The sequence below is a fragment of the Antedon mediterranea genome, chromosome 1 (assembly GCF_964355755.1).
Source record: "Antedon mediterranea chromosome 1, ecAntMedi1.1, whole genome shotgun sequence".
NCBI lineage: Eukaryota > Metazoa > Echinodermata > Crinoidea > Comatulida > Antedonidae > Antedon > Antedon mediterranea.
The window spans coordinates 24,797,830-24,823,700 of NC_092670.1; the positions used below are offsets into that span (position 1 = coordinate 24,797,830).

General features: G+C 34.3%; 3 protein-coding genes across 5 annotated transcripts; 2 read left to right on the forward strand and 1 right to left on the reverse strand.

Moving 5' to 3' along the window:
* The first annotated feature begins 1,754 nt into the window (after positions 1-1,754).
* On the forward strand, positions 1,755-7,365 carry LOC140063556 (THO complex subunit 4-like). Its single transcript, XM_072109931.1, has 6 exons — positions 1,755-2,106; positions 2,734-2,889; positions 3,329-3,476; positions 3,976-4,051; positions 5,909-6,077; positions 6,456-7,365. Exons 1-6 carry the CDS (start codon positions 1,882-1,884, stop codon positions 6,468-6,470), a joined length of 789 nt encoding a protein of 262 aa, XP_071966032.1. The 5' UTR covers positions 1,755-1,881; the 3' UTR covers positions 6,471-7,365.
* Positions 7,366-7,877: 512 nt separating this feature from the next.
* LOC140063557 (rho GDP-dissociation inhibitor 2-like) lies at positions 7,878-16,231 on the forward strand. Of its 3 annotated transcripts, none has more exons than XM_072109934.1 (6): positions 7,878-7,971; positions 11,739-11,942; positions 12,561-12,644; positions 12,828-12,904; positions 13,234-13,297; positions 14,646-16,231. In XM_072109934.1, the coding sequence occupies exons 2-6, from the start codon at positions 11,774-11,776 to the stop codon at positions 14,840-14,842; spliced, it is 591 nt and encodes a 196-aa protein (XP_071966035.1). In that variant the 5' UTR covers positions 7,878-7,971; positions 11,739-11,773; the 3' UTR covers positions 14,843-16,231. The 3 variants fall into 3 exon arrangements, with proteins under 3 accessions (XP_071966035.1, XP_071966034.1, XP_071966033.1); XM_072109933.1 differs by having other exon boundaries at positions 11,769-11,942; XM_072109932.1 differs by having other exon boundaries at positions 11,772-11,942.
* A 1,036-nt stretch (positions 16,232-17,267) lies between these two features.
* LOC140043331 (histamine H2 receptor-like) lies at positions 17,268-18,269 on the reverse strand. Its single transcript, XM_072087834.1, has one exon. The coding sequence runs from the start codon at positions 18,267-18,269 to the stop codon at positions 17,268-17,270; it is 1,002 nt and encodes a 333-aa protein (XP_071943935.1).
* Positions 18,270-25,871: the final 7,602 nt, after the last annotated feature.

Below are 25,871 nucleotides of genomic sequence, written 5' to 3' on the forward strand. Positions count from 1 at the left end.
TGTTTAGCACCTGTTTGGTGGTCTTTCTTTGCCGTTTATACTTGTTTTGTCTTCTTTGCACTGTATATGGCAGACATTGCATAAATAAATAAAAAAATAATGAATACAGCTGTGTATAGTCTTGTTATTGATGCTTTATGACTCACGTAGCCTACATCTCTGACACGAAAAGCCACATATTGTTTGCTGAAATGAAATATAATTATTATAAAATGATATTTATCAATAGATACCTGCAACAGTTTATTCATGGATTCAATAATCAAGTCACGATTTTAGAGAAATATAAAAAATATAGCTTAATCGATCTAACGAGACTGTGCCTTGATGGAAAGACAATTACGTGACGTCATGAACTCAATTAACCCAGCTATTGGACATAATTAGCCATTAATACTTCTCTTTCCCAATAATATTGTCCTTCTTGAATATAATTTATAATGTCTATGTTGTTTCCCTTAGGTTCTTTCTTTAGTAGGCCTTAAATATTGTATGTACATTGTTGCAGGCCCTGGTAAACGTTCTTTCTGTGTATATTTCTGTATGCCAATATAACTTTCTGTTTGTCTATTCACATATTCGCCTCGATTGTGATTTTGAATTACTAACTTTTAACAGTTGTAGACCTAATTAATATGTCCGGATAGATAAAATGAACTAGGCTAATACAATTATAGGCACAAATTAAAATATAAGTTAAATATGATTAGGCCTGTGGTGGCTCACGCGTTCTGAGGCATTTGGGACGCGTTCTGAGGCACTTGGGACGCTTTCTGAGGCACTTGGGACGCGTTCTGAGGCACTTGGGACGCGTTCTGAGGCACTTGGGACGCGTTCTGAGGCACTTGGGGCGAGTCACTTTTGAAGACCAATATTTATTATGTAAGCCTTTTATATTTATACTACTGCATTTTAACAAATTGTAAATAAGTGCCCCAATTCAACTTTTTGGTTCCCATGCAACTTATATTTTTGATATTGTACTTTTATGTTTAATGAAAATAAAGATACCAATATATTTAAATCCAAAGGCAAATTACTGAAAAAAAATGACAATGCTGTGGATATCAGTGGCTGGATCTCAATGGAGATACAAAAAAAAAGCGAAAAGCTAAATCAAAACGATAAAGTAAACAGCCAGAAAAGTTAGCAGAGCTTTCGGGCAATTCAAATAACCATATACCAATATATTATATATACAGTATATATTAAAGGCCTATTGAAAATCATTTTCCCTTGAACACAAAATTTTCTATGTATGTAAGGCAAATAGTAATAATAAAGCTTCCCCAAAAAAGATAGGCTCAGAAGAAATTTTGACCAGTAGTTTTTGAGATATAGTAAGCCGAGGTCAAAGGTCAAAACATTCAGAAATTACATTTCCGGTGGTTTTTTTGAAAAAAGTTCTATTAGAACGAATATAAATATGTACCCTCTGATCTATTTGACACCAATATCATTTCAATTGTCAAACCCGTTGCCGAGATAATCTCTGTTTAAGATAGAAATATTAAAATTGAGGTCAGAGGTCACAGAGGTCAAATCAGATTTCCAGTAACTTTGTTTTGGTATCTCCATATCATGTTCTATCAATATGCCAAAGGGCACACTTGTATCCACTATGGTAACATCATTTCCCCTTATATTATATTAGGGACCGGACTAAATCAGGGAAAGAAGAAAGATTTCTTTGTAACGCGCCCTCTATAGGTTGGTTATTTGAATAGCGCCATTTTGTATAAATTTCACAGCGCATGTGCAAACGGAACACACGCCGCCGAATAGCGTTACAAAGAAGAGTGACTGAAAATTAGTCTTCGTTTTTACTTACATTTTACAACATTATTAAGTGGGCTTAGTCACAATTATTTAACTTCAATCATGGCGGACAAAATTGATATGAGTCTTGAAGATATTATTAAGTCGAATAAATCCAGTCGTGGTGGTGGAAAACGAGGGGGTAGAGGAGGTAACAGAGGACGCGGAGGCCGAAGAAGTGGTGGAGCCGCTGGTGGACGTGGTGGCAACACAAACCGACGGGGAGGCGGAGGTCCTACTCGGCGAGGAGCCCGAGGAGGTAGTAGACCGGCGCCATATACAACTAGGGTAAGCATTTTATTTTAGACCATTTTCATATTAATTTTCTGATTATAGACGGTTTGAATTGGCAGTCAACAACTTCATAGAATATTAGGATTATTAGGCCCTAGCTAGGCTATGTCTTGTCTCTAGCATTCTATTTTTATTTAGGCTAGGCCTAGGCTAGCCTCTTTTTAAAATTTAATTAGAATACTCTTTTTATTGTGGTAATTGAAAGTGATGACGTTGGCCAAAATGCGTACTTAGTACGTGTACTGTATTGTCTAAATTTGATAATATTCTAGGCCTAGCTAGACCAAATAGGCTAGGCTAGGCTAAATGAAACTCACTGTTTTGTTATACAAACAATGTTATACTATCTTATCAATATCATTCAATCCTGCCTTCCAGATACAATAACAATTATTATTAATATTTGCCAGCATTCACTTTGAAACAGTACTGTAGATGATGAAGAGAATACACTGAACATTAATTACCAGAACTGTATTTTTTCTACCACCATAAGTCTAAGACATAAACAAGAGCTCGCTAGATATTCCATTAATTAATGAAATTTCAAATGATTGGAAGTTTGCAATTTTTCCAATTACTGAATATTAATTTTAAGGTTTTTTATCACTCTTTTTACAGCCTAGAAATATGCAAGATGCCTGGGAACATGACATGTACGAAGGTGGAGCAGCAAAAGCTAATTTAAGACGAGGCTCGGCACAACCATTAGAGGCTGGTCAGGGAAAATTATTGGTATCCAACTTGGACTTTGGTGTATCAGAATCAGATATTACAGTAAGTAAAGTACCTACACAATAATAGTCAAAACCAACAGTTCAATTCAATTGCACTTTATTTCATCCTCAAATAGAAAAATATTTCTAAATAAGGCCAAATAAAAAAATATACTTGTTAAGCGTCACACCCTCATAAATTTTCAGGGGCGGGGGGGCGGTTTTTTTTTTAAAACTTTTTATGGAGTGTAGGTGGAAAGTATGGAATGTAGGTCACAATAGGCTGCAAGTGACACCCTTGGTTAGGTGTCGCTGTTGTAATAAGGCAATTAATACAACTGATGGCTCAAAAACTTGATAATTGGAACACTCCTCTACTATGGTGTGTGTGATCACATTTAAACTGTAACTTTGCTTTCACCATGCAAATGCTGTCATATAGTATCTACACTATACATTGAAAAGTGATCTTTTTACTCATTTTATTTTTTTAATTTCAGGAACTGTTTGCAGATTTTGGTGTTCTGAAGAAGGCAGCCGTTCATTATGACAGATCAGGGAGAAGTCAAGGAACAGCAGATGTAATATTTGAAAGAAAAGCAGATGCTGTGAAAGCAATGAGGCAATATAACAATGTTCCACTTGATGGTATGTATTCTAGTTTGGTTGCTGATGACACAGTTTGATGGAGATCATACTGTTAATTACACTAGAACACCTTTGGAACAAACAAGAGGAAAAAATATATATCATATGTATTTGAATAAATGCCCCGCTTTGAATAAACTCCCTCCAGAGAACATTCGGAATCATCAAATAAACGCCCGTCGCATGCATATGCAATATTGTATTACAGCACATTTCTATTTGTAATAGAGTTAATTTATTGACATGATCTACAATTTACCAAACATTTTGATACATTTTTTACTCTATTTTATTTAATTATACATGTTGCCATATTACACCCTGGAATAAACTCCCCTCTAAAAACCCTAGTAAACAATAAATGACCTGAGGTGTTTATCCAAGTAAATGCAGTTATTTATGTTTTGACATTGCAGCCAACCCTTATCACTTGAGGGAATACTTTTAATATCCACATTTGTCAGTTGTGGAAAACAGCGTTATCATTTTATTTCTTCAGGTCGACCTATGAATATTCAACTAGTAACGTCAGCAGTTGAACTAAGTTCACCAAAGCCAAACATGAGTGCAAGAATGTAAGTAGTTAATGGAATAAGTTTTGTAGGTTTTATTAATTAGCCTAGCCATGTTTCAACTATCCAATTCACAAATGTGGATTTCGTAAAAGTTTATGCTCTGCCATTGAAGATGTATTGTCTCTTTGACTAATTCCAAAAAAAATTTAACAAAAATATTTTGAAAAAAAGTGGGTCATTTTGAAGTATCATAATAGTTTCACCAAAACTTAGTAGAAACAAAATTATTTAACTGAAATACAGGAGTTTTTTGTTAAAAAAATAACTTTGACTTCCAGTCAAAGTTTTTGATCAAAGCATCTCTTCTTTGGCTACTCTCTATGCATAATCATAAAACTTCCTCGCACTCTGTGTGAAAACACCGTCTCAACCGTGACGAGTTGTAAACAATCCTAATTAGCATCATGCATACTCGTGCTTTGAAATCTTTGTTTACTTTCGCTCGCAACGATTTTTCAGACGAAATGTATTCAAACTAATTTACCTGTTAATTATGTAAACTTGTTGTTTTTGGCTCAAATTTTCGACTTAAAGTGAATAACTTTAATATTACTTTGATATGGCTAATTTAAATTTAGAATATTTTGACCTTCATTTTTTGTGTTTCAAGGGACAATACATCTTTAATGTTCAAGTAGTTGTTCCAGAAAGTCTCTTGTCAATAAAATCCATGTACTATTTTTTCTTAACACTTTGACTGCCAGAGGTTTTTCCAGTTAGAAACTGCCACCGCCAGCGTTTTTAGCCCAATTCGATGTTTTTATTAAAGCTGATTGAAACCATGTATGTTATCTGATTTATATGTAATTTAGACTAAAATAATCATAAAGATTTTAGCTTTACAATGGTACCAAGAACGATTTTTAAATCGCAATATGTAAATCGTAATAGTAAAATGAAAGTAACCCACTTTTTGAGTTTTTCGTACTTTCGAGCAAGAAAGTCGAGATATTTGCGATTTTGAAGACATCACAATATGAAAATATCGCCCGGTGAGATCAACAAACAACCAAAAAGTTACTTACACGGCACCGATAGGCCTATAAAAACAAGTTATCACTATCGAAAAATGTATTACATTTTATAAATCATAAATCTTACATCAATGTTTCGCCAAAATCCACATAATAAAGACACCAGGCCTAAAGTTGGTCCGGAACCGTTTTACGACTAGGCCTAGGCTAGCCTTGTACTCTAGCCTAGGCCCTAGATAGTAAACTGATGATGATATCCATACCATTTCAAAACAAGTTTGTTGTGTGAAACTCTGTCACTTTCAGTAAAATACCAAAACAATTAGGGTATACATACAATAATAAAAATTAAAGACTTCGTATTGAAAATGACTCCATTATTTTTTATTCAGATAACAAACAAACATGTCAATCCACAAAAACCTTTGTAATGCTTCGGCGGCATAGCTAGCGCGCGACCGATACACAATGCGCCAAGCCATCTCTCTACACGCTACTGTGATGCGCGGTGTTTGTTATTTCGACAGGTACCATTTTGACAGTCGTTCGTAACCAGATTAGTTACTTTCAAATTGTAAAATATTGACGGTCCAGACCGAATATAGTGTTCATATTTATAGTATATACCAATAATTAACCTATCTACCGGATTTCGTAAAAAAAACGCGAAAAACGAAGATCTTCGTGTTTGGCAGTCAAGCGTTGTGTTTCCAAAAACGAAGATCTTCGTGTTTGGCAGTCAAAGTGTTAAGCATTATATATATTGTTTTAAGCTTTACATGGCGAAATCAATATATAATGTTTGCTTTATTTCAAACAATACCGTAAACATTATAGTATAAATATAAATTTTTCTCATTTCTTGCGTATATTAATTTTCCAGAGGTAGCAGCCCCCGCAATCAGAACACGAGGGGTGGGCAAAGAACTAATCGAGGAGCAGGACGTGGAAGGGGAGGACGTGGGCGAGGAAGAGGTCGTGGTGGACGTCAAAATGCACCAACACCTTCTAAAGAAGAATTAGATGCAGAGTTAGATGCCTACAATGCCCAGGTAAACAGAAACATATTATAGTTAATATTGTAGAACCTTAAGGAAGGGACGTAAGTGATGGAACATCTAAACTGTTGTATGTTATCGGCCAACTGGCTTGAGGTATGGTCACGTCCAAGTTGAAGGTTAATAGTGTGAATGGTAGAATGTTGATAATGGTTGGAAAGTTAAGATTCTGAAAAGGCTGGATAGAATTTAGGTTTTATTTTGAACAACATTCTGATTTACATTATTATTTTTTATATATTAAAGAAGATATTATAGTAACCATTTTTAGGTGTCCTTGCCCTGTTCTCTTCACTTTTATGAATTCATAAATGCACGTGTAGCCTTTCATAGTACAAATTAATACTTAAATTTATGTTTTTATTTCCTCAGATCGATCAAAATTAAACAAGCAAACGGGATACTGTCAGCGATTTTCAAAATGTACATAAGATAAACACAAGCAAGAAACACTAGAGCTGATGTTTGCAATGTCGTACAGAGGGCTGGTTTTAGTATAACGTTAATTGCCTAGGGTGGTGTGGGTAAACTCGGGTATCAATATCATCCATGATTTTAATTGGCTACAAAATAAATTTAATCCACTGTAAAATAATTTATTTTACTAAACAAACCCATTGAAGTTTTTGTGTATTAGCCTAGTGAATTTTTTGTTAATTCTTATTAAAATTTTACATAAATATATACTTTCCTATTTGTATGTAGTGTTTTAAATTTTTCCAACAATATTTACAAGTTAAGATTTCATTGGTCCCTGTCAACTGTCTGATGATGGAGAACTGTAACCACTCTTGTCTATAAGTTTGAATGTAACCAGTGTTGATGTTGTCTGTCACCATCATATTTTAAAGATTTTTTTAATTCAAAATTTACCGGTATGTTAAGAACTGGTCTTATGGTGTGTATATTTTGTTCTGTTCTGCTTTATTTATGATTTATGACAAATTTACTTTACTGCAGCAGTAAACACCCATTAACCTTCAAAGCAGTTACTGACATTACTGCAGTAACTTTTTTTGCAGTTATCTGCTCTCCAACAAGGAACTTACTGCAGTATATTTATTGATGTAATCTGTTCTCCACCAAGTTACTGCAGTGGCCAGTTGTATATAATGAAGGTACTGCAGTATACAATGGCATACTCTCTTCAATATCTTTATTTGTAGTTTTTTTAGGTTAATACATTTCATGTTTGAACTTTTAAAGTCCTGTAAATGAAGAAATACTGTAGTAGCATTAAGAATGACGACGATTAAAAGTAACACAATGTTCTGTTTGTAAATTTGTCTTGAATTTTAATTATTGAAGTTGTGTGTCGCAAGAAAAGTACAGTAGAACAACCTCCATTAAGGGGCACAACAATAAAGGGTTCTCTTTAAACTTGGGACCCAACGATGTAAGAAAGTGAGTTGACCAATCACGAGCGATGTGTCATAGAACCAATCTTAAATAGGAGTAGTGTCCCCTGAAATTAATAGGATTGCAAAAGTATTAAAGCATATTTATTTCATGGATCCTGAACATCTTTATCAGGTGGTGCTCAGAAATACCGGCAGGAACCCTAATTTTTTTAAACAAAATTGTAAAAATAATAGGCCATTATGTAATTTAGAATGATGTGTTTTTCCCAAAACATAGGATAGTTATACCAATATCCCACATTTTGACTGACATAACTCTGAACACCAACAAGAAGGACCGGAATTCCGATACTTACACCAGTACCGGTACTTATTTTGTTTTCGTCTTAAAGTTTGAGGGCGCTAATACAGAACTAATCGAAAGAATATTTTCTACTTCCGCCTTATAAATTGCAAGTCGGCAAAGTGAATTGGTTCAAAGATTCTCGTTTTTATTTTCGAAAAGCCTTTACATTAGGACACTTTAGGTAAGATGTATTAATTAATGCAGCGTTAATATAAGACAACGTTTCAATACTGTCAAATGGTTGTGCATAATTGAGCTTTAATCTTAGAATTTGCATTTAAGTTTAGCCAGGAAGGCCGTGCCTTGATGGGTGACTCCATGATACGGATCCCCATGATGTGTGCTGTAGTCTTGAGTTCAAGCACTTGTTGCACTGGGTGGGTGTTGCTTAGCGCATGATGGAGATTTGCTCGTAACCATGTAGGCTACCTTTTTCCTCCATCTAGTATAATTTATAAGGTTTTTATACTTGCTATGTCGGTTATCAATTATATTAGTAAGTTTTAAATGTTTTCTTACTAATACTACTATTACTATAAAAAATGCACAAAGTTAGCCCTGAAAAAAGTATCACCCAACCAAATGCCAGGCTGCTGTTTTCATTTCCACCAGGTATCAACTCACCCAAGTGTTAGGTTTCTTTCTCTGATTGTTTAATTTAACTTGTCTAGTTACTTTGCAATTTGTATTAACAGTTGTGAGTCCTTTTAATGGGTGAACTTTTTATATTAAGAATACGAATAATCGATCATCAAATAAAAGTTTTAAATACATCAATGCTATATATAATAAGACTAAGAAGCCTGTTGTCCATTAAAAATGTATTTGTTTAAAATCAAAGTGTTGACTAGCCCGCATGCATATTAATATTTTTAACTACTTTTTGACATGAAAAAAATGTCTGCAACCAATCAGAACTCAGGAATGTTTGATTTATATATTTGCTAATGAAAAAAGGGTTAGAGGGTGCTCCTTTAAATATTATAACACAGTATTTCTTTTTTATATGGTCCAATGAACATTATAATAATACCAGTATCCATCGATTAATAATTAAAAATATTAATTGTACTTCACCATACTTATATTATTGACTTAAATGCTATTATCAATAATAATTTAATAGTGCAAACAGACAATATGTTCTTCTATTTTCTTGTCGTTTCCTTGTTTTATTTTATTTATTGTTTCACATTTAAAATAAAAAATGTCATGGGTAAAAGAAAACATGTCTTCAAGCTGTTTATTATTTGAATGTAGTCTGTTTTTTGGGGTTTTGGCCCTTCGCCTTGAATCCCTTCTTCCTATTTCAAAACCTGCATCCGCCATATGCTAACTTAACTTTATTATTAAAACAGTAATTCTTTAACTAAGTTACCATCATTTTTTATAAACATCTGTTAATATACATATTTTTTATTTTTAAGTATTTTAAATCTAAGTGTATATTATAAAATTTAGATTAAAGGACTATGATAAAATCATTGTATGTTAAACATCAATAATTTGCTATTAGTTAAGAAAAGAGGGTCCACAAAAGATAAAATAATTAAATTTATAGTAGTTATTACAGTTAAGTTATATTCTTAATGTTATTATGGTCATGGTGTATTAATGACAGTACAAAGACATCCTGTTTAAAATTGGTCCCATTCTGTCTATAAATATTGTTGAATTACTGATACCTTTCTTGAAATAAGTAATTTTGATATTAACTACAGTTTTGATTTCCGTTCGTTTGATTCATTATACTCTCGGTCTCAAAACGCTCTTGGGCCTTGTGTATGAGAGATCTAAAAAATAAAATTAACAACATGTTATGTTATGTTATGTTATGTTATTTTAGACTAAAAACTTAATACAGATGTATGAAATATTAAAATATAAAATTCAATTTAAAATGTAAAAAATAGAAAAGATTTTAAATGAAATGATGTACTGTAACCATTGAGGTATAGTAGTATGTTTATTCTTCAATGTAATACAATGTTGAAAGCAGGTAGACTGCTATAGGAACTGTACTGTAGCAATAACATTGTTTAGTGCACAATAAATTCAAGTATGCTATGCGTGTGAATCCTGTCTATTAGTATAAAGCCATTCTTAGGTTATTCTCTCCTAATTTGAATTATTTAAGATGAATTTATGGCAGTCTCGTTGGGAGATGAGGATTCAAAGTCAATTAGTTTGTGCATAGATTTTTAGATAGTGGGTTTCCATGACTACAATCGATAATAAAATCAAGGATGCATATCATTTTTTATGAAATCAGAAAAAGTTGTCACCAGGTAATTTCAGGTATAACTGTAACATTATTTTTTATCATTAAAAAGAATTAAGCAAAAGTTTAAAATATGTTGATATTAATGGCCCTGTAACAACATGAAATCAGCGGTAGGCCTATGTTTTGGAGTACAACAGAACTTTTTAATGGTTTTCTAAAAAGCATAAAACTTAATGTAATAAATTACGCAAGCCAAATCTTTGCCTCGATAAACTGACCTTATTCCCCATCGAGGGGAGATTGCGATGTATCCCATCTGAGAATGCAAAAACTTGCATAAAATAACACTGTCTGGGAGGGTTCTCTAAAATGTTTGAGTATGTCCTTCAAAGGCCTGTGTTGGTTTATACAAGTACACGGCACTATCAACACCACTTTTAGTTTGTGTAATTTATTTAGACATTCCAATCCTCCTGATTTCCGGGATTCTCCCCAATAGTCATCCAATCTCCCGAATATTAAAACATTTCCCAAAATGTTGGTTCTTTAGATAACATTTTTGTTATTGTTTTTTAGAAGGTTATTTATGTACATAATTACACCCGATTAGTTTTAGAATGTGCTAGGCACCTGTGGTGAACATTGAAACACCAGTGTGTGTACAAGTATTTGAATGAGTTTAAAACGTGTCAAATCTGTTAAATGTGTCCAATATGTTAAAAACGCGTCAAATTCGTTAAAATGTGTCAAATACGTTATCAATATGTAAACCTGAAATTATTAACTTGTAATTAAGCATACTAGAAGCAATGTATACTACCAGTAGAATTGTTATTAAAACTGTAGTGGCACTAGTAACGTTGCAAACAAGGTTTGATTCTGCTTCCTGTAGGATTAGTATATCCTATTGTAACATCCAACTCTGCTCTAGGGCCAACATTTACCGGTTAGTTTATTGGAGCATGCTCTGTAGTATACTGCAGTAACTGCAGCAATACTCATGTTGCATCTTAACATATATTTTCTGCAACAAATACAGTAGTCCGCAATACAATGAATGCAGTAAAATGTTGAAATAATACATTTTTAATTTATTAAACTTTAGAAATTAAACTGCTGCAGGGCAAATTCGATTGAGTTTTGATTGAGTGAAATTGTTGCAGTTTATCAGGAAGTGAAAAAGAACTATTGTATTGTGTACTTCCTTTTAATTTGTGTGCAGCTGGTAGGATAGGACACTCCCTGTTGTTAACAAGCCGCATTATTAAGGTTTATTTATTATTAAAAACATCCTAAATTTTTGGTAGTAATTGCGATTTATGTTGATATTAAGGATCATTATATTTCTTTATATACAAACTGCACATTTATCTGTAATTGTACTGTATTTGTATTGTCTGTATTATTTGATTTATTTATTTATTTTAATGTTTTTTTTATACTTTAGGATCATCTCTCACCCTGATGACTGATTTTATATATATTTTACCTTATGTAATATTTAAATAGTCAAAATAAATGTTGATTGATTGATTGATTTATATTGAATCATAGTATACCAGGATGTTGACAGGTACAGTGTTTAATTTCATCATGCACCGCAGCACCTATATATGTCCATGATTTCATGATTGCATCCTGTCGTACAATATTTAAAGTTTCAATTTTGCCTCAATTCTGTTAGTTAACATGTATTTTAAAACATTTTCTGCATTCTCTTTCAGTAATTTCAACTTTTTTTTTATTACCTAAAGCAGCAATGGCCGAGGTTCAGGATACTCAGCATATTGACAGTGATGAGGAAGATACCCCAGGATACAAGGCACCAGCTAAGGCAACATTGGAAGAGATTACACAGAAAGACCAAGATGATGAATCATTAATTAAATACAAAAAAACACTCTTAGGAGAAAACCTTCCAACTGACGGTATGTTGACGGTATATTTTATTAATTTTGGTTTAATCTGTTGTGAAATTTGTTTAGAAAAATGAAATATTGGGAGATTTTATCAATTCTGGTATAATCTATTTTTAATTTGTTTAAAAAAAATGAAATATCGGGACATTTGATAAATTCTAGTTGAATCTGTTCTGAAATACAGTGTAAATTCTTGCTATATCCATCTCTGTGTTTACATATTGTAACGGTTTTTGGTACCTCCCTTGCGTATAAATGGATCAACCCGGCCCTCTAATCCAATCTATTATCAGATTAATGATTTGTGACCCGTCCCTTTTTGTCCATCTGGAGGACAGTGTTGCTAAGTATCCCATAAGAGAAAGTTGTGTTGTAGTTAAACTCCTGTAGAAAATACCTTAGACTGTTTATTGCTATTATGAGTGGTGAGTTCTATTCATAGTTGAGTTTTGTAATTGTTTGTAACTACTGTGGAGTAGCTTTGCATCAGGGTGTTGTTGGTCAGATGTTTTTGCTACAGCTCTGGCCAAACCCAGCTTGACAGAGACAATCCGTCACAATATAAATTCCTCATTTATGTAGATTTTGAATATAATTTGTATTAAAATATTTTGATTAATTTAATAGGATCTGCGGATGGGCCTAATGTTGTGGTGTTGAAAATGTCACTATTGGCCAAGGACAGAGACCCAGTAGACGTTGATCTAACAGGTAAGCATCAACATGTACATCCCAATGTGATCAGGCAACTATACTAAGCTAAAGATGATAAGCCAACGAAATGTAAATGTTCAAAATATTAATGAAATGTTAATATTTGTCAGGGTGTGGCATTTTATAATGTTAAATGAAGATAGTGAAGCTGGTAATAACTATTGGTGTTTTTAATTGCAGGAGACTTAACAAAGATTAAAGACAAACCATTTGTTATCAAGGAAGGTGCTGAATACCAAATTCAAGTTACATTTTCTGTAAGTAGCAGATTAAAAAAGGTTAAATTGTTATCATTTAATCAAGTAAACATTTATTTTCTTCTTTGAAGAATACAAAACATATTGAAGTAGTAATTTCAAAAAGGTAAAAAAAGAAGAGGGCAATTTAAGAGTGACATGGTCTCGGAATATTTTGAAATATTATAAAGTAACTGTACCTATTTGAAACAGAAAATTAGCTATTTCGTATGATATTAATTATCATATTTATCATAATTAGCAAAATAGTATTCTCATTATCATCCTAATCATCACCATGGTTACCTCCTCATAATTGTCTTGTTTTTATTTTTAAATGTTGTTCCCAGGTGAAACGTGAAATAGTGGCTGGACTTAAGTATTTCCAGGTAACATCTAGAAAGGGCATAAGGGGTAAGTTATTTATTTAAAAAATATCTCCCGAGAGATACATTATAAAATGTTAAAAATATATTTAAAAGTCTAAAAATAAATAATAGTCTATCAAATATCGGACGTTCCAACCCTTCTGATTTCTCTCGATCTACCGAATATTAACAAAATCTTCAGAAATTTTGGTTTTGGATAAAAACATTTTTACTGTCTAAATTGTGTTTTTTAGGGGGTTATCTCTGTATATTTAATACATAATTTCATCTGATTAGTTGCTAGAATGCATGTACCCCTGGTGAGCATTGAAATGCTGATTGCGCGATGTTTTTGTGTCTGAAACGCATCAAATCCTTAAAAACACCACGTTAATTAAAAACACGTAAGATCTGTTAAGGAATGCATCGCATTCCGATGCATTCTTTAACAATAAGTAAACCTCCCAAAATTGTTAACTTGGGAGTTGGAACTTTTTGAAATTTGAAATGACGGGCTGAAGTTAACGCAATGTCTTATCTTTTGCAAATTTAAAGATGTATTGTCCCTTGAAACACAAAAAATAAAGGTCAAAATATTCTAAATTTAAGTTGGATATATCAAAGTAATATTAAAGTTATTGACTTTAAGTCGAAAATTCTAGCCAAAAAACAACAAGTTTACATAATTAACAGGTAAATTAATTTGATTACATTTCGTCTGGAAAATCGTCGCTAGCGAAAGTAAACAAAGATTTCAAACCATGAGTATGCATGATGCTAATTAGGATTGTTTACAACTCGTCACGGCTGAGAAGTTGTTTTCACACAGATCACGAGGAAGTTTTATGATTATGCAGTAGCCAAACAAGCGCGTTGCATTATGAGATATGTTTTGATCGAAAACCTTTTTTAAACAAAAAAACGTATGTATTTCAGTTAAATGATTTTTTTTTCGACTAATTTTTTGTGAAAGTTAATAACTATTATGATACTTCAAAATGACCCACTTTTTTTTTTAAATCATCTTTTTTTTTTTTTTTTTTTGTAATTCGTCAAAGGGACAATACATCTTTAAAGAACTTACTGTATGTTATGATAATGAGTTAATTTGATAAGTTATTTTAATTAGTTATAGACAATATAAAAAATAAACCTACCTCATTCGGGGAATCCATTGTTAACTGCTAAGGATATCTGGCCACAAGAAATAAAGTGGTGTGGCTGTCGCAACAATCTCTACCACACGAATCGTCAGAGGTTTCTGTCAAAAACATTGAAACATTACCAACCATACTGGTGGCTACGGCCCTGTCAGTATTGTTAAAAATTAAAGTAGCACAGTAAAAAAGGCTCAAATAATTCTATTTAATGATTATCATTTTGTTTACTTTCAGTTGACAAGTCTCAGTTCATGGTTGGAAGTTACGGACCAAAAACCGAACCTCATATATATAAAACAACACCAGACGAGGCACCGAAAGGAATGATCTCACGGGGACATTACACCGTCAAAAGCAAATTTACTGATGATGATAAGTACGAACACTTAGCGTGGGAATGGACATTTGACGTCAAAAAGGATTGGGAATAACAATCAAGAAATATCCAAATGCCTCAGTAATGAGATTGTGTACAAAATATTCTACTTCAGTTACTGCAGTAATTAAACTGTTATTTTTTTCTATAACATAGGTTACTGCCAATATTTTAAAACATCATTGATAGTTTAACATTATCCTGAAGTAGTTATATTTGAACACAGTTTCTAAATCAATTCTCAAAAACGAATACACTAATATTATATAGAAATTACCATTTTTTTACTGTTAATAGTATTTTTTTTTTGCTGTTCCTAGCAATAGAATAGTTGAAGTATTGACAATACTAAACAAATTTTATTTAGATTTTTTAGCTATATAAGTTCAGATTTTCTTTTATACCCAATTGGATTATTTTTTTAATAAGGTAATTATGTAAGTCTGAGATTCATTTTAATTTTACAGTAGTTGAAACCTTTGTAGATTACTGCAGTAATCACTGTCACTGCAGTAAATGCTTTTGCTATGTACTTTGTTAATCAGGCTCTTCCATTCTTATTGACTTATTTATCAATATTGTTGTTTTTGTCAAATAATAACTTTTTTTATAAGATGTTTATATAATTCAATGCACAATATGTTTTTTATGGTAATAATTTATATCAAGATATGCATAGTTCCAAGACAGTTGATTATTTTTGTATTTTTGTGTGAAATATTAACAATAATAATAATGATTTTACCAATATTCACATTTGTTACACTCCTCCCCGTTGCGTTATATCTATATGATTGTGATACCTTTATTCGTGTGTAACAAAGACAATATATAGTGAATTCATAATATTCCAATGAATATACAAATGTTTTGGTTTTTTGTTGTTTTTTTTTTACAAATTTCTGAAACGAAAGAATAAATTGTACACAAAAGCATAATGCATTACTTGATTGTTATACACTAGGTTACCAAATTGAATGAAAATCCATTTTACTGTTGGAAAAATGTTGCATTTGAATTACAAATTGAAAAGTGTTATTGTACAGGTATTATAGTAATTAAACATAATGTATGAGTACAGCTACTAAAAACCGTAATCTGCAAAACCATTGTAGTCACTTTACAAAATATGTCCAAGGTGGAAGTGTACAATTACTGCAGTAGCTGCAGTGGAATAGGTTAAATTTTCAGACGGTACACACACTTTAATCATGATTAAATCATTTCCTCTGCTAGTTAGTATGTTAAGTATGTCCGATTGGCACCGCGCGTAGATACACAGGTTGGCGAACGCGTCAACATTATCGTTGTGTGACGCGAATGCCAACACGTGTACGTACGTGGGTTGCGTCAACACTCTTAATTGTCCAGTTTAACTTGTAAAATGTTATTAGCATAGTTTTCAATTATGTTGATATGCAATAAACCCTAGCCTATTTAGCAATTGTTGACGTTTCTGTGTATTCATCCATGTTTTTAAAACGTTTTGACAATATAAACCGCGTTCAGATCATGATCATGATTTTTCAGTCTTCTCGGATAAGGACTATAAACCGTAGGTCCAGTGTACACAGTTATAACCTGTGTGTACTTTAAAGAACCCAGTTCATTATTCGAAAAAGAGTAGGGGGTTACCCCGGTGAACTGGTTCACACAATAGCCCATGTATCAGGGGGATTACCACCTATCTGATAGGACAGTGATTAATTCACTATTGGTAATCCTTGGCCACATTGCCTAAAGACATAAAATAAATAAAAAAAATAAAATGTAGCTTCATGGCCTTGCAGGTGTAATCATGTTTTACATAAAAGTTAATGTATAATGATATGGTTAAGTTTTGTTACTCTGTAAAGTTCCGCCATAAAGTTTCGTTAATTGGTAGAGTTCTTCTTTCCCTACACTACTCGTCAACTACTTGGGTTAAGTTCAGTTACTTAATAAAGGTTCGCGCTATTTGCGTGAGTTCCGTTACTGCTACCTAGGTTAAAGTTCAGTTTTCGTTTAACTTTATTATAATACTTGTACTCTACTTGGGTTAAGTCCCGTTACCTGGTTAAGTTCAGTTACTTGATAAAGTTCCGCTATTTGCTTGAGTTCCGTTACTGCTACCTAGGTTAAAGTTCAGTTTTCGTTTAACTTTCCCTACACTACTCGTTCTCTACTTGGGTAGGTATAGTTACTTGGTTTAGTTCAGTTACCGTGCTTGATAAAGTTCTGCGCTATTTGCGTGAGTTCCGTTACTGCAACCTAGGTTAAAGTTCCGTTTTCGGTAAACTTTCCCTACACTACTGTACTCGTCCTCTACTTGGGTTAAGTCCCGTTACTTGGTTAAATTCATACTTGATAAAGTTCCGCGCTACTTGCGTGAGTTCCGTACCTAGGTTAAAGTTCCGTTTTTCGTTTAACTTTTCCTACACTACTCGTCTTCTACTTTGGTTAAGTCCCGTTACTTGGTATACGTGTATAAAACAGCCTTTTTATTTAGACTTTATGATTTCCTTCAACCTCCCTTTATTCTTCCGAAATCGTAGAGCATAAATTATGGGATTACGACAAGAATTAACAAACACAAGTAATACAGTACAGTTGTAAAATATACTCGTGAAATCCGTCTCAACTCCTAAGTTGTATCGCAAAAACAGCAACTGATTTGGTGTCCAACAAATCAAATAAATAGCTGAACATGCTAGCAATGTGAGTGTAACTTTATGTGATGACGATTTCTGCGCATGTGTGAAAGTAACCGCGTTCGGCGGCGCTGGCAAATTCCATGATTCAATGCGTTTTCTTTGTGATCTTAAACGCTTAACTATACAAAAGTACGATATTAGCATTATACACACTGGGATAAGGTACTCCCAAAGAAATACTATGACTCCGGTCACAGACTGAAAAGTTGGACCGAAGGATGGATTGTACATACACGATCCTTCCCTGGAATCATAATTAAATTGGAAAATGATTAAAATAATTTGAGACAGTGGGGCAAACACCCACATGACGTGTAAGAGTTTCTTTGAGTGCGATACTGTGAACCTTGCTTTATAAACCATCGGCTTTACAACCGCCACGTATCGTTCATACGCTAACAACGTCAGATTGTACGAGGATAACGAAAACGCGATAAAAAGAATCGAAAATGATTCGATGAAACGACAGTACACATGACCTAAAATAGGAGCATGTTTAGCTGGTTGTACGTCGAAGATACTGCAAAACGTAACTGGTATGATTAAAAGAGACGCACCTAGATCGGTGACGGCCTGTGCGCAGAGAAGGTACAGGGGCATTGAACGATTTTTCGGTGGTAACTTTTCAATGACGATTATCACCAAAGCGTTTCCAAGAATACCAAATATTCCGATTAACGCAAATATGACAGCGGTTATTATGACGTATGTACGGCTGTGGTGATGCAGATAAGGAGGGGTGTTTTCAGTGTCGTTGAAGGTAGAGGAGTTGTTCGTTGTAGCGTCCATCGTCGATCATCTAAATCCACGACAAATAAGCCTACCTAAAATGAAAAATGTAAAAGTTGCTGTTGCTCTGAACAATAGATCTGTATTGTTTACATGGCTATATTCATTCATTCATTCATTCATTCAATCTTTTATTTCGGAAAACTCTGGTCCATAGAAAGTAAGAAATTACATATAAATGAAATAAAATAAACAAGACTAGTTACTACACTATACTACTCATCTCATGATGACATTCCACCTGGAGAGCATCTTCGACTTAACTAAGACGTTGCTTATAATCGTTGAGATTAAAACATTTTTGCTTGCATTAAGTCTACACATCAGGCCATTATATTGATTTTCTTAACAATTCAGAAGGAATTCTACATTCCGTAAACATGAGGCTGGCACTGCAATGTCGAGGCCTTTGCAACAACATTCTTAAACCATTATTGTAGCATACCTGGAGAGTTCGCAAGATATCTTGATTATAGTTGCACCATAATGTAGCACAATACATATTTACACAATATGTTCTAAATAAAACACATTTCACATTGATAGAACACATACTAAATTGTCTGACCAAGAAGTTGGCTCGGATACACAAAGATTTGTATTGCCGCTTTATATCAAACTCATCACATAAATCCAAGGAGATAACATGACCAAGATAATGTGGTTGAGTCAACATATTCTATCCAATCACAAGCGATGGCTTATTCGCATGTGATTGCTAACTGTCTATAACTTCGCTTGTCATTGGTTAAAATGCTTGCGTTGCGTTTACGTCCTTGCGTTGCGTCGCTAGTGGGAACCACGCTTAAACGGTTTTATTTTGACTTAATTTGTGCTACTTAGTTTTGTTATTTTTGTATTTTATAAGTAATGATGGAGTAAGAGCAGTTTTCTGTTTGGGCTCATGCCTATTACTTGCTCCTGGCAAGATGAATTGTAAAATGTACTTTATGAACTTTTGCCGAATAAATATTATTATTATTATTATCAAAGGCTTTAGAAGCATCGAGGTAGCATACATAGACAGGGCTACCATTACGATAGTAGTAATCAACTATTTGTTTAAAAACAAAAATACAAGTTTCTGTACTGAGATTTAAAGGCAAATTGTCTCATCAGAAGTTATATAGCATGGAGCTATAAGACATTTCTTTTCGTTAATTTTATAGCTCCGGCGGCCGTGGCTATAGTGAATTTGTTTTATTATAGGCCTGATGTGTTGTCCGATATTCCCATGGTATCTTGGATACCTTTGACGATTTTTTCGTTAATAAAATGTAATTTCAATATAAATTTAATGTTCGACGTTTTTTCATGGACCATTTTCAAGATCAAGAAAATCCAAACATTGTAAGTACAGTAAATCAACGTGCGGATGAGGATGAAAAGTTGTAAGTGGATGTAAATTAGTGAATAATTCATACATTAGGCCTAATTAATTTTCATGCATTTTCACAGCAAAGTTGGTGAAAGGAAATACTAAATAACTAACTCCTTTTACAAAATTATATATAAATTCTAAACGCATAAAGCGTTGTTCCCACTAGCGACGCAACGCAAGGACGTAACGCAACGCAAGTGAATTGACCAATCACAAGCGATGGCTTATTCGCATGTGATTGCTAACTGTCTATAACTTCGCTTGTCATTGGTTAAAATGCTTGCGTTGCGTTTACGTCCTTGCGTTGCGTCGCTAGTGGGAACCACGCTTAAACGGTTGTTTACATTTTTCAATTGTTTTGATTTACATTTTTCATTCCTAATCTAAATACAAATTAACTAAAAAGTATACAACTTACCAGAATCCGAAAGCTGAATTGTACGTTATCAGATCAAATCCTCTGTTCATTGTACATGAAAAACAAGCACAATATGGTAACTATATATCTCTACTTTGTAATACCCGTCACTCTTTACGTACGTATATTAACTTAGTGGTTTACCAAAGATCGTTGGGACAAGAATCTTTGATAATTGTCATCAGAATTTATTAAATGAAGAAAACCTGCCAGTTTTATAATGGATGTTCGTTGTCCGTGTGTAATTACTGTAATGATCTTTTTCAATTTCAACCTTTTTTCTAATTAAGAACCTAATAAGGAAATATTAAATCCATCCATTATCTTCATCCATTGGTTAAAATTCATCTAAACAGATTCTTAATATAATTGATTGATTGCCATTCTAGAAGTTTTAGGAGGCTGCGAAATTAAAAGAATATTTACCTTTGTCAGTAATAAAAATGTAATAGTACGGTACTATTAGTCAATGTACATTAATATCAATTGTTGATTGTTTACAGTGAGTTACTATGACTACCAGTGACGCAAATGTGGAAGAAACTTAACCCAATTAAAAAGTTTTCCATATTCGAGATGAGAATTCGTCGTTTGTACGTTTTACTTTTACTAATACTGTATTAGGGCCTTTCACACCTGTTCCGGCACGGTTCCGGTCCGGCGAATCGAACACTAATGTTTCTTTTTCACGACGCTCCACGCGGTCAAGCACCAATCGATATGCGCGTAGCTGCTTAAAAACGAAACATTTACGTTCGATTGGATTTGCCGTCGCTGGACCGGAACCGACGAAGGCGTATCCGGATATTTACCCCCTGGACATTTACCCCCCGGACAACTACCCCCCGGACAACCACCACCTGGACCACTACCCCCTTAGGACAACTACCCCTTTAGGACAACTACCCCCCAGACAAATACCCCCCGGACAACTACCCCCTTAGGACAACAACCCCCTTAGGACAACTACCCCCTGGACAACTACCCCCCGGACAATTACCCCCTAGGAACAATTACCCCCCCGGACAATTACCCCCCGGACAATTACCACCCAGAAAACTATCCCTTTAGAACACCCTAACCACCCAGACCATTCAACAACCTGACTCTGCAACAGTGTATAATAGGAATTAATAACTATATTTTAATTCGTTACTTTGACGAATTACTATTCATTATTGTAAACAAAAGTAAAAGATTGAACATAAATATAGCCTGGTATAAACTGAAGATTGTCACACATGATCATAGGATAGTCGAACGTATTATATAGTACTCTCTGTATTTACTGTAAAGACTGGGTTCGCTAATAATAATAATAATTTTTGCGTCAGGACAATGCTTCGATAACCACTGGTCTTAAAAGAATTAATTTTTGTCTCAAATTTGTCATATATGTATTTTTGTACACTTGAAGAATAATATCACTTTTGATATTTGCCCTCAATGTTCACTCACCGAATAAACGTCGATCTTTAAATAAATTCCCCTCAAATAAACGGTGACCATGTCACTCCCATGAAACATCATATGGAATAATTGGCGTCTATTTCCATTAGATTATACCCCCTCCCATTGAATAAACAACTTTCTTCCAATAAATGTCCACCTAAAAACCACCTAAACAATAAACAGCCCAGGTCGTTTTTTCAATAAATACGGTACTTTAAATCTAGCACATCTAGAGGGTCTAGCGTGCTGTTAAACAGAATAATCGGTTAAAAACGGGTGTTTCAAAACTAGAGACCCGAGACCCAATACGAAAAGGGAGACCAAAATATACGAAAAGGGAGACCCACGTACGAAAAGGGAAACCCCACTATACGAAAAGGGAGACCCCACTATACGAAAAGGGAGACCCTAATATACGCGTATCCGGATATTCACCCCCTGGACATTTACCCCCCGGACAACTACCCCCCGGACAACCACCACCTGGACCACTACCCCCTTAGGACAACTACCCCTTTAGGACAACTACCCCCCGGACAAATACCCCCCGGACAAATACCCCCTTAGGACAACAACCCCCTTAGGACAACTACCCCCTGGACAACTACCCCCCGGACAATTACCCCCTAGGAGCAATTACCCCCCGGACAATTACCCCCCGGACAATTACCACCCAGAAAACTATCCCTTTAGAACACCCTAACAACCCAGACCATTCAACAACCTGACTCTGCAACAGTGTATAATAGGAATTAATAACTATATTTTAATTCGTTACTTTGACGAATTACTATTCATTATTGTAAACAAAAGTAAAAGATTGAACATAAATATAGCCTGGTATAAACTGAAGATTGTCACCCATGATCATAGGATAGTCGAACGTATTATATAGTACTCCCTGTATTTACTGTAAAGACTGGGTTCGCTAATAATAATAATAATTTTTGCGTCAGGACAATGCTTCGATAACCACTGGTCTTAAAAAAATTAATTTTTGTCTTAAATTTGTCATATATGTATTTTTGTACACTTGAACAATAATATCACTTTTGATATTTGACCTCAATGTTCACTCGCCGAATAAACGTCGATCTTTAAATAAATTCCCCTCAAATAAACGGTGACCATGTCACTCCCATGAAACATCATATGGAATAATCGGCGTCTATTTCCATTAGATTATACCCCCTCCCATTGAATAAACAACTTTCTTCCAATAAATGTCCACCTAAAAACCACCTAAACAATAAACAGCCCAGGCCGTTTTTTCAATAAATACGGTACTTTAAATCTAGCACATCTAGGGTCTAGCGTGCTGTTAAACAGAATAATCGGTTAAAAACGGGTGTTTTGAAACTAGAGACCCGAGACCAGAGACCAGAGACCCGAGACCCAATACGAAAAGGGAGACCTAAATATACGAAAAGGGAGACCCACGTACGAAAAGGGAGACCCCACTATACGAAAAGGGAGACCCCACTATACGAAAAAGGAGACCCTAATATACGAAAAGGGAGACCCAATTATACGAAAGGGAGACCCAAATATACAAAATGGGAGACCCAAATATACGAAAAGGGAGACCCACTATACGAAAAGAGAGACCACACTATACGAAAAGGGAGACCCAAATATACGAAAAGGGAGACCCCACTATACGTATTGGGTCTCATGTCAGGTCTCTGGTCTCGGGTCTCTAGTTTCGAAACACCCGTTAAAAACAGATGATTTCATTTTTACAGAAACCGGTCCTATATATTTGTCTACTTTTGGATGGGGGAGGGGGGGGGGGGGGGGGGTAGTTGACCGGGGGGTAGTTACCCGGGGGGTAGTTATCCTAAGGGGGTAGTTGTCCTAAGGGGGTGGTTGTCCGGGGGGTAGTTGTCCGGGGGGTTGTTATCCTAAGGGGGTAGTTGTCCTAAGGGGGTAGTTGTCCGGGGGGTAGTTGTCCTAAGGGGGTAGTTGTCCGGGTGGTAAACATCCGGGGGGTAACTGTCTAGGGGGTAGGTGTCCTAGAACCGACGAAGGAGTATTTTACGAAGCTTGGAATTCTTTCTGGCTGTGTTACTTTACTGTTTTGATTTCGCTTTTGTTTAATTCTAATCTTCATTAAGATCCACCCACAGTATCATCAGGCATCCTTCAGTCAAAATTGACTATGGAGACAACATTGGAGAGAATTTCATCCGTTATCCAGTGAGTCTGTGTGAGTTCCAGTAGCTGATCTAGATTTTCTTTTCAGATACCTCTCTTCATTTTCCATACGATATCTTTCTTCGCTGTGTACAAGTCCTTCCTTAATACAGTCTTTCCATGATTTTCGGTCATCACCCTTTTTTCTCCAGGTGTTAACATTGATGTCCATTGCCTTTAAGTTTCTTTTACATGCATCTTTGAAACGCAAAAGTGGACGTCCTTTGGATCTTGTACAATTCGCTAGATCACCGCACACCGTAACCGTTGGAGTTCTTGTATCATCCATTCTTCTGACATGACCAAGCCATCGTAGTCTTCGCTGATGTAAACGTCGAAGGAATGCCACATCTATCAAGGATACTGTTGTTTGTTTTCTTCAGTAATTTCCTTTTCAATAATTATATACCATTTGTAAGGAATGTAGGAATAAGTCATACTTGGAATAACATTATAGTAAAAACAATTACATATATTATATTTCACTTGGCCACCCATTCCTCCTAAGAAACAACGATGAATAACAATTGTGTTCAGATAGTCATTGCGTTCCCGCCCACCTGCAATCACGACTTCTCAGTGACGTATACATAATTAGTATTTATGCTGTAATTTAAAGCAAGCCATTTCAATTGTTTATGAACGCTAATTTGAATATTAGTGGACAGCATACATACCGCGACTTGATGACAATGTATCACTTGACCGATGGTGTTGTTACCATATTTCAATTGATTAGTGTTTTATTATGCATTATAGTGATTTGAAATGACAGGGTAAAATACACTGGCTTTCAACGACAAGACTCTTGAATCTACTGTGCTTAGGCCTAATGGGATTGCTTTTCGAAACCAAGTTTCTGGGATATATTTCATCATAGCTTTGGAGCATCGGTCATTGAACATTAAGTAAGAACTAATAATACAAAACAATATTATTTATCATTTTAATAAACCAAGCTACACAATATAGTTAATATACTATAGGCTACTAACAACACAAACTTTGCTACTGTGTATTAGTTAGACGATTTGATAGGTTGACTTTTTTTCAATTTAATATATCAATTTTAAGTGAATCGGTTGCAGCGGCTAATGGTTCAATAAACATAATATTGTCTATTTTTATTGTCATTTTCGGATTTCGTTTTTATTGCTTCGTTCTTATTGCTTCGTTCTTGTTAAATTTTTATTGGTGCTCAACGTATCGTACATTTTTTTCTTACAATTTCGACATACCAGTTAGGCCTCCTAACAGACAAAATCTATCTTAAAACTATATTCACGTCACGGCAACAAACTATACGGCCTACAAACGATACTTTTATACTGGTTTTTTTTTAAATTGTTATTTCTTCGTGGTGTTTCTTTGGCCCACAACGTTGTAAAGATTTTCACCGATTACTGCAGTAAAATTCTTTATTTCTTCGTTATGACATCATAGTAAATGTTTTCTTCGAATTTATTAACTGTTATAGTAACATTTTTCATTTTTTCGTCATGGAATTTTCACCGGCTTCTAAGTAGTGCAGATTTTCTTCGATTTATTACTGCAGTAGTAACATTTGTTATTTTTTTGTTATGCCATTTTCACCGGCCTTTACGTAGTGCAGATTTTCTTGGATTTATTACTGCAGTAACATTTTTTCATTTCTTCCTAAAGCATTTTCATTGCCGGCCTCTAGGCCTACGTAGTGCAGATTTTTCGATTTATTACTGCAGTAAAATGTTTATATTTCTTCCTATTTAATTTTCCAGTATACCGTCGTTTTAACAAATAAGATAAACGCATTTCTTTTTCTCAACAGAAAGTTTTTCGTTTTTGACGCTATGATATTATATTTTTATTTCTTCAACATGCGCTCAATTGAAAATATTTTTCATTTTTAACTCAAATCATCGTACACTTCGATTTGGCAGTGTTTTGCAATACAATTGTTATCTTTGTTATAATACTTTTTTGCAAGTTTTTTCTTCGTATACCGTATGCGCTAATTTACAAGTGACGTTTAGGCCTCCTTAGGCCTACACATCTTTCTTTACAAGTGACGTTTAGGCCTCCCTAGGCCTACACATCTTTCTTTACACAACAATATTTCTTCGAATTATTATTTGTATGTTTTTCTTTTTCGGTTTGATAAAGAGGAGGATAAAGG

Coding starts and splice junctions, on each gene's coding strand:
- LOC140063556 (XM_072109931.1), top strand. CDS start 1,882: ATGGCGGACAAAATTGATATGAGTCTTGAAGATATTATTAAGTCGAAT. Junction 2,107..2,733: donor CGGCGCCATATACAACTAGG/GTAAGCATTTTA, acceptor CTCTTTTTACAG/CCTAGAAATATGCAAGATGC. Junction 3,477..3,975: donor TAACAATGTTCCACTTGATG/GTATGTATTCTA, acceptor TTATTTCTTCAG/GTCGACCTATGAATATTCAA.
- LOC140063557 (XM_072109934.1), top strand. CDS start 11,774: ATGGCCGAGGTTCAGGATACTCAGCATATTGACAGTGATGAGGAAGAT. Junction 11,943..12,560: donor AGAAAACCTTCCAACTGACG/GTATGTTGACGG, acceptor TTAATTTAATAG/GATCTGCGGATGGGCCTAAT. Junction 13,298..14,645: donor ATCTAGAAAGGGCATAAGGG/GTAAGTTATTTA, acceptor GTTTACTTTCAG/TTGACAAGTCTCAGTTCATG.
- LOC140043331 (XM_072087834.1), bottom strand. CDS start 18,269: ATGGACGCTACAACGAACAACTCCTCTACCTTCAACGACACTGAAAAC.